Source organism: Ammospiza nelsoni, chromosome 13, assembly GCF_027579445.1.
Source record: "Ammospiza nelsoni isolate bAmmNel1 chromosome 13, bAmmNel1.pri, whole genome shotgun sequence".
NCBI lineage: Eukaryota > Metazoa > Chordata > Aves > Passeriformes > Passerellidae > Ammospiza > Ammospiza nelsoni.
This window is the reverse complement of record NC_080645.1, coordinates 14684749-14693675: the sequence shown is the minus strand read 5'-3', so window position 1 is coordinate 14693675 and position 8927 is coordinate 14684749. Positions and strand designations below refer to the sequence as shown.

Here is an 8927-nt window from a genome sequence, read left to right as displayed (position 1 = left end):
TCTCAGGTTCTCCCTAGGTGCAATATCTCCATGCTGGGTGTGGCACGGGCTCCACAGGGAGCTTGAAATTAGATGTCCTGATCGCCTTCAAAAGGCATCCTGTGAAGTGTGAGCTGGCCAGATGTGCTGGCACAAGAGGGAGAATCATTTGGGCAGGAGACGTTTAGACAGGCGCAAACAATCGGTCTGTGCCACAAGCTGAAGTGCTGCAGCCTGCACCAATGCCAGCACGCCCTGAGGCTCAGCCCTCACCCGCTGAGGAACACCGGGCACTCGATCCAAGTATTTTACTGGCACTTGAGGGGAATTTCAGTAGGTACAGCTGGGGACACTTACTAACATCTGCCGGTGTGTCTGTGTGGGTGCATGTGCAGAGTTCAATTTAAACACTTAATAGAAAATTGAGTGACTGTTACGGTTACAGCAGAGTCTGTCGAATCACTAGGTAAGTGTTAAATTAATCAGTGATTAAGTGATGCTAAATCCTTTTAGACATCAGCCTGTGGCCAGGGCCGGGACTGTGCCCCTCGGGCTGTGCTGGCCAAGGCGTCTCTGGCTAATGACGCTGCCGTTAATGAGGCGCGGTTAATGAGCGGGTGCCGCGTGTCTCCGCGCCGCGCGGGGGCGCTGTGCGGTGCGCCGGGGTCACGTGTGCGCGCCAGCCGGCTGGGGTCACGTGGCCGCCGGTGGCGGCGGCGGGGCCATGAACGCGGAGCGGGACCTGTCGCCGCTGACGCCCGGCGTGGTGCGGGCGCTCACCGACAAACTCTACGAGAAGAGGAAGGTGGCGGCCCTGGAGATAGAGAAGTGAGCGGCGGGAGGCTCCGGGAACCGGGAGGGCAGCGGGAATGAGGGCGGTGCCGATGCGGGCGGCCCCGGTGCTGGGTCAGGGAGCCCGGCCCGGTGATCCGGGAAGGGCGGGGAGAGGTGTTGCGGTGCTGGGGCTGCCTGCGGCCCCGGCGTGGCAGGAGCCGGCTCGTGATGCTTGGGCGGGTCCAGCCGTGCAGCGGGAGGCAGGAGGGAGCGGCCCGGTGCCCGGTGGGAGCGGGCATGGCGGGGATGGCGGGCACCCCGCGGTACCGGGGCTGCGGGCCTGGCACCCTGCGAGAAGGGGCTACGGTGACGCGGTGACCCTGTCGGGGACAGCGCCGTGGGCGGTGCTCGGGCAGCAGGGATCTCTCCCGGAGCTGCTCCCTGTCTGCACGCCCCATCCCACCGGGCACCGAAACTTATCCCGAGTGTGCCAGCTCCTGGTGCCCGTCAGGACCCGCTGGCTCCCGGTGCATCCCAGGAGCCCCTGACAGAAGGCTCAGTCTGGCCGTGGGTGCCCGGTGCGAGGTGAATACGTGAGTGGCATCCCCGTAGGATTTCCTTGGAAATGTACTGCTTGCTCTGTTGCGACACATGCAGAGTGCTGGTGCCTCTCCCCCGACGGCTCACCCAGACTTGTCCCGTGCTGGATCCTGGCTAGAATGATGGGAAGGGTTACTGTCACCCCTGGCCATCGGGTGTTGCCCTTGGTTCTTCCTGCACAGCTGCTATTCCTGCAGATCTGGGCCTTCCTTTTGGATCATGCCAGGCCAAGGTCTGCGGGCACCTTGTGTTGTGTCCATGCCCGTGTGGTGTTGCTTGTACGCGTTCCTTGCCTGTCTTTTCACCCTTGCTGTCCTGGTCTGGGTGCCGTGCTTGGCCACAGCTTTCCCTGGGAAGGACTGTGTCCTCTCTGGGCACTGCCTGAGAGCTCAGCTCCTGCATGAGATCTGAAACATTGCCTCAGGGTGCAGCCCTGCACAGGGCTGGGGGCGATGGGCCGAACCGGTGGGTCAGTTTTGGGTGGGAGATGTGGCCATGGTGAGCCTGCAAGGCCAGCAGTCAGGCAGTTCGGTTATATGGGGATGGACTTGCTGTGCTGAGAGTTCAGTGGGGATGTGGTATGGGAACTGCCTGCCTTGAACACGGAGGGCGCTGTCTGAGAGGTCAGCAGAGAAAAATGGCACCTGGGACAAGGGGAGTGTGTGCTCTGGTTCAAATCCAACCATTCTGCCCTTTGGTGTATCTAGTTTTCTCTCATTTTCTCTCTTTGTTATAGGAATAATTTATTATGGGTGGATTGCAGTGTCCTCATAACTCCAGCCTCAGGAGTACTTGAGTAACTTCTTTGCTGCATTGTGAGGGGTGATACTCTGTGCCTTATCCAAGCAGCTCTGCTCCAGCTTACTCTGCCCCAGGATTAAGGGTTTATGCTGGCCTTGCACCAACCAAAGTCTGCTTTGGGGTCAGGCAGTTCATCTGATCAAGCTGGAAGTACAACTTGGGAAGAGCGTGAGGAGGAAAAAGGCAAGGGCCAACCTTTTCTACAGATTTCACAGGTTTAGTTCATCTAACACCCATCATAGAATGGCCCCAACAGCATCACTTCCGTGTCCATGGCACCAAGCCAGGAGGAACTTGCTGCCTCTTTACTCAGGAACCATCTCCTCCTCCTGATAATGCAGGAAGAGCTCCTGATGCTTGCAGGCTCCCATGCTGCACTTTTTGCCTCATTAATTGAATCTTGAGTCCTTTAAACTCATGAAGGAAGTCTGTAAACTTACTCCTGTTTAAACAAAGCTGCGTCTGTAAAATGTAGGTAGCAAAATGATCACCCCAGTGGTCTGTCATGCTCAAGCTCAGTGTATTTCTCTTCTTAGAGCAGGACTGGAAATGGAGCCATTATCCCTAAAGCAGTCTGTGAATGTGGATCAGGCTGTAACTGTTGGAGAACTTGGCTTTGGATTAGGGAGAGTGAGGGAGGGACTGCCTGGTATCCCCAGGGCAAAAGGGAGCAGCTGCTTTGCACAGAGTGAGATGAGAATAGAGCTGGTGTTTGTAATTTTGAGGAGGGAAAGTTCATAAACATCTTCTGTAATGGTTTTCCTAGATTATAAAGTGCGAGACTCACATAGTGCCAAAGAAACCCTCTGTGGAGTTAGGCAGTGAAAGCTTTCACACCTCTTTTGGCAGTTAAGGTAAAGATGATTATTTAGGCAAGTTTTCAAGGTGCCTAAATCTGCATTATGGATAGAAATGCAAGCAAAAAGGAGGAAAAGAGCACTGCATTGGCCGGGAATCGAACCCGGGCCTCCCGCGTGGCAGGCGAGAATTCTACCACTGAACCACCAATGCTACTGCTGCATGCACCCCTGCCTGCACCACAGCCTGCCCCACTGCCTGCACTACTGCCTGCACCACAGCCTGCCCCCATGCCTGCACCCCTGCCTGGCCAAGAGCTCTGCCAACAGCAAACTGAGGCTGAAGGGCTGGGTGGGCAAGCTGGGACTTGGGAGCTGTTCTGTAGGCAGGAGCAGGGATGTGGGTTTCTTCATCCACAGCTGATGTATTAATTATTGCTGGATAATGAGCTGCAAGTTACTAGGGAGAAGCAGGTATTATATATGGAAGCTGTGTTGGCTTTTTGTTAAATATTGGGCTGTTTAAGAATATATTGAAATATACTGTTAGTAGTAAAGTTAAATGTATGGGGCGTTAACTGAAGCACTGTATGGGTGGCAGGAAGGTTCAAAACCATGGCACTGTGTGTAGGCCCGGTGGGCAGCAATTCATTGCCAAGCCACCAGCTAGGTGCATGCTGAGGTCCCATCCTGTGCTATGCTGGGGGTAAATGACCCTGATAACCTGCCGTGTTGGAGAGGGTGTTTGAAGACCTGGTAACTTCTCTGCAAGCACACAGCTGCACTGGGTTGGCCCTTGAGAGCACAGCATGGGCTGAGAGTTTATGAACATGTTGGAGGCTGCAGGCTGGAGCTGCTGGTGGATGTGAGTGGAGAGGAGGGGAGAGCTCTGGTTTCACTTTTGGGTTCCTTAAGGATTCCCCATTTCAGTACTGCTTTTTCTGATGCTTGTTGTGAAAGTCCCTGAAAGTCCCTGTCTCCATCACCAAGCCCCTCAATGTTTGTGTCAGCCAGAACCTAAACCTCCCTGTGTGCCTCCCCGTCCTCTCCCCAGGCTGGTACGAGAGTTTGTGGCTCAGAACAACACATCCCAGATCAAGCACGTGATCCAGATCCTGTCCCAGGAGTTTGCGCTCTCCCAGCACCCCCACAGCCGCAAGGGAGGACTCATTGGCCTCGCTGCTTGCTCCATTGCCCTGGGCAAGGTAGGTATTGGTGGTATTTTTGGTTTGTGCAGGTTGCGGTGAGAGAACAGCAGCTCCTCTTGGGCCAGTGTGGTAGGAAGAGTCAGGCTGGTGGCCCTGCAGCTCCCTCCCTGCATTGCAGCCTACAACTGCCTTGAGTTGGAGTTTCCCCAGCACACCCAGCCATACACCCTCTGGGCCCAGGAGCACTTTCTGGCCTGGGTTACATCTTGGCAGCTGCCTAGGTGTGATTAAAGGGCATCTGTCCCTTTTCAGTTTCCAGCAGTAGGACTAGACTGAGCAGGTTGGGTGCTAGTTTGTGTTAAAAGAGCTGACAAGAGTTGCAGCCCTTCTATCTCCTGCTGTGCACTGCTGACGCTGGCCCACACAGAAATCCATCCCTGGCTCCCTCTGCCCTGAAGGCAGGAGATGAGGCAGATGCCCAGAAAACCTGATTGCTCTCACTGTACCTGAATAACAACATTCAGTAATAAAATTCAAAATTCATTAGTAAATCCTGCCCAGCATAGGTGCACCAAAGCCATCACAAGCCTGAGTATTTGCAGTTCCAGGGCAGAACCACCCCTTCCCCCTGTCTGTGGCATGGTCCTTAGCTAAGCGGTGTCCTGGTGCCCCCAGGACTCTGGGCTGTACCTGAAGGAGCTGATCGAGCCGGTGCTGACGTGTTTCAACGATGCTGACAGTCGCCTGCGGTACTATGCCTGCGAGGCTCTCTACAACATTGTCAAGGTGGCCAGGGGCTCTGTCCTCCCACACTTCAACGTGCTCTTTGATGGCCTCAGCAAGGTAAGAAGCTTCCTCTTAACCCCCAGGTGCTTTTTGAGGACTAGTCGTCATCATCTCCAAGTCAAACCAAGTCGTCCGAGGTTTTCTTTCCAAGCAAACTGGTTTACTTTGACCCAGACAGGTCTGAAGGACAGAATCACAGAATATTCTGAGTTAGAAGGGACCCACAAGGATCAGCAAAATGAGCAGTTTCTACACAGTAGCCACTGATACTGTGGGTATGAAGTTGACTGTAAGATACCTTGTTGTCTGTCCTCACCTCCAGGATGTATTCTCCTGCTCCTTGTTGAATGGTATTAGAAAATGAGCCTGAGAGAGCTGCTGCAGGCAAAGTGACTCTGCAGCACTTTGGTTTTGTTGGGTCTATAGTGTCAGAACTTTGTGTGTGTCTGCCTTTGCAGATTTTCATGGTAACTTGCATTTCTCTGTTTGAGAGTGTGACTACTGGCCCATGAAAACCTGCATAGCTTGGGGAGGTGATGTGTGTTTGGTCTCCCCCTTAGGGGAGAAATCTCTCAGGAGAATATTTTGGAGCCTAATAAGAAGTTGGAGATATAGGGACTTCGCCTGGGACCCACTGTTGCAATGTTTCTTTGTTTCTGTCTTTCACAGCTGGCTGCTGATCCTGACCCAAATGTCAAAAGTGGCTCCGAGCTCCTTGATCGGCTCCTCAAGGTATTTTTGCTCTCCAAGAGTCCTTGGTGCAAGCTGGTGCCATGTCCTAGCTGGGAACATGTCAGTCCCCAAGGCTGCAGCTGCTAAAGCCATCCCACCTCTGTCCTGTGGCTGCTGTAAAAACATTTTTTCTTTCACTGACTGCAGCCTCTTCAGTCAAGGCTCCGGTGGCCTTCTCAGGCACTGGGTGGAGAGGCTGGTGGGTTAATGCAGTGCCTTGTGTGCATTCAGCTCGTGGGAGCTGGTGGAAGCAAGGTTTTAGTCTGAGGGTTGCAGTGCTGTGCCAGGCAGCAGGAGATCTGTTCCTCTGAACTCTCTCCCTCGCCTGAGGGAGTCATGATGTGAGTGGAGCTTCTGTTACTACTTCAGGCCGTGGGCTTGGTTCCCGTTCCTGTTCTGCCTGCTGATGGGCTTTTACTGCCATAGACCTCCCAGTTCCTTTTCTGCTGCTGTTCAGAGGTGAGCAGCTTCCTGCCAGGCCCTGCCCTTGCTCCTTGTTATCACACCAGTCTGCTGCTGCAAACCTTCCTGTTGGGAGATCTGCTCCACTGCGCCAAGGCCAGGGACTCGCCGTGCAGCAAAATCTACCAAGCGTGTGGAAAGAGCTGTAAAGGGAAGTCAGGAGACTCTCCCACCCCATCCACGTGGCTGCATCAGAAGTGCTTGCTCATGTGTGCAGCACAGCACTGAGGCATGAATTAGAGAAGCTTCCCATCTTCCTGTTCAGCCAGGCTGGCACACAGCAGGCAGGAGCATCCCTGTGTGGGTCGTGCTCAGCATTAGTCTCTGCCTGAGGGGGATTGCCAGCTCATTGCCTGGATAAACTGCATGATTCCTTCTCCCCAGGTCTCCTGACTTGCAGACTCATGCTTGCCATCTTTTTCCTGTCACATGGCTTAAAAAGACTGGGCTAGGGTTGCTGCATGCTGCCAGTCATTCTAACACCCTCTGCTTGGGCTCTGCAGGATATTGTGACAGAGAGCAACCAGTTCGACCTGGTGGGCTTCATCCCACTGCTGCGGGAGAGGATTTACTCCAACAACCAGTACGCCCGCCAGTTCATCATATCCTGGGTAGGTGCACGGGGTGCTGTGTGTGCCACTCTGAACTCCATCAGCTTCCCATGTCCAGGGAAACTGCAGATATCCATGGCAATGTGTGAACTCAGGCTCCTGGATTTATTTGGGCTGGTTTTTAAGTCAGCAGTTTTTTTACTTGCTTCTTTAAAAGTCCTACTCCCTGTCACCTTGTTGTTGCAGTGGCAGGGACATGACACTTCTGCCAGCCTGTTCAGAGCATGGCACACCAAGTTACAAAGTACACTCCAAATGTTGCTTATATAAATGGACATACTGTGCTCTAGAGGTTACAGTTTCCCAAGGGATGGTGCTAGGCTGCTTTCCATCATGCGGAGGTGATGGAGGGATGTTGCTCTCCAGGAGGCAGGGGAACTCCACTTGCTTTCTCCTTTCTGTGCAAAGCAGGAGCTCTTGGTGCTTAGCTGAGGTCTGGGGAAATGTGTTCCCCTGTACTCCCCCTCTCAGTACTACTGTTGCCACCCCAGGTCTGCCTGTTGTGTCTTGGCAGTCATTCCTGATCCCTGCTTTGTTTAGCAGAGCTGTGATTGGAAATGCAGCACTGCTGCAGGCTGATTGCTTGCTTGCTGTGCTAGTTCAGCTGCTTCCCAGGATGGGCCACTCCACAGTGCCCTCTTTTCCTTCCCCCTATCCCACACAGCTCAGCTCTGAATTCCTCAGTATCCTGCCAGATTTGGGCTGGTGATGTTAGTCAGCATCTTGAAAACTCTTCTTTTGTATTCCTCTCTGATCTAGATCCTGGTCTTAGAGTCTGTGCCTGATATCAACCTCTTGGATTACCTTCCAGAAATCCTAGATGGACTCTTCCAGATCCTGGGAGACAACAGCAAGGATATACGGAAAATGTGAGTGTGGAGGCTGGCTGGTATCAAGGACTGTGTCGTGTTTGCTGTTCATCCATCACTTTCTCTATTGATTTCCAGCTCTTGTGTGTAACTGCAGTGAAGCTCCATGTGTGTGGTGAGGGACAAATTGGCTTGGGCAGTGGATCAAATTGTCCTTGGCAAGGGTCTCCCCTGTCCCATGGTCATGGAGGATGCCCTACTCTCTACTGGGGGTCAAACTGTTTTGGCTTGGTTGAGTTGTTGCCTTCCCAGCACCTGATTTCAGAGCCAGAGAGTCTCATGTGTGGTTCTGGGATGGGGATGAGCTCTCTGAAGAAACTTGCAGCATGAGAAACTTTCTTGGCAAGGCAGAGCTCCAGCCCAGCATCTCCTGGCTGGAGAAGAGAAGCAAGGATTGGGATCTTGCTCCACAGATACAGTGCTGGTCCCAAGACAGAGGCATTTTGAAGTGCAGGAATGTCTGTGTGTTCTCAGGGAAGTCAAAGGACTTGGCACTTTGTGCTAGGAGAGAGTGACTGGACTGGTTTTGCAAGGCATAAGTAAGTGGTGACACTGGCCTGGGTCTATCCTGCAAAGCCTTTCTGGATCCTCCCTGTATCTTTTTTTTTCCCAGCATCCACATGTCAAGGAACAAGCACTGAAAGCTTTGGGTACCATCTGCCCCACTGCTCCTCATCCCAGGCACCTCCATATCCACAGAACCTGGGTGGCTGTGGGGGGCTCTGTGCTGCCATCACCTCTGTCCTTGCACCTGTGTGCAGTCTCTGCTGTGGGGCAGGGTGAACTTGTCAGCTTCATCTTTCCTGCCCCTGCCTCTGTGCAAAGACACTTCTGCCATGCCACCAGCACCCCTCCATGTGCACCTGGAGAAGACAGTCTCCATAAGGTCTCCCTAATTGCTCTGAGGCCATCAAGTGCTAACCAGTTGCTCTGCCTCTCCACAGGTGTGAGGTGGCTCTTGGGGAATTCCTCAAGGAGATCAAGAAGAATCCCTCCAGTGTGAAGTTTGCAGAAATGGCCAATATCCTGGTGATCCACTGTCAGGCAGCAGGTGAGTGCACAGGACCAGGCAGTAGCACCAGCCTCCTGGTTTGTGGGGCTGACTGTAGGTTCAGGCCAGTTTTCCAGCAGGCTCTTCACCAGCTTAGCTGCTCACCTTTTTTTGTCACTGTTCATGGAAATCCTGCTGAAAGGAGTGAACAGGCAGCTCTCCTGTAGCTGGCACAACTACTTTTGTATTGCAGATTCCCCAGCCAGAACACAGATCTGGCATCATCCAAAATGGAGATGCCTAAAAAATATTTGGCAGCTGTGGATATCCAGCACTTCTGGGAGGATCTCTTTTAGGTCTTACTGTAACTTCTGGTG

At 53.3% G+C, this 8927-nt stretch overlaps 1 protein-coding gene and 1 non-coding gene across 2 annotated transcripts in view; one reads left to right on the top strand and one right to left on the bottom strand.

Annotated features, from left to right (window-relative positions):
* The first annotated feature begins 682 nt into the window (after positions 1–682).
* Positions 683–8927, top strand: part of VAC14 (VAC14 component of PIKFYVE complex) — a 58463-nt gene continuing 50218 nt past the window's right edge. The window contains exons 1-7 of the mRNA XM_059481394.1: positions 683–807; positions 4006–4156; positions 4775–4942; positions 5555–5617; positions 6583–6690; positions 7450–7559; positions 8504–8610. Of these exons, the coding sequence (XP_059337377.1) occupies positions 704–807; positions 4006–4156; positions 4775–4942; positions 5555–5617; positions 6583–6690; positions 7450–7559; positions 8504–8610 (811 nt within the window). The 5' untranslated portion in view covers positions 683–703. The remainder of the gene's footprint in view (positions 808–4005; positions 4157–4774; positions 4943–5554; positions 5618–6582; positions 6691–7449; positions 7560–8503; positions 8611–8927) is intronic.
* Positions 3095–3165, bottom strand: TRNAG-GCC (transfer RNA glycine (anticodon GCC)). Its single transcript has one exon. It is a non-coding gene; the product is annotated as a tRNA-Gly (tRNA).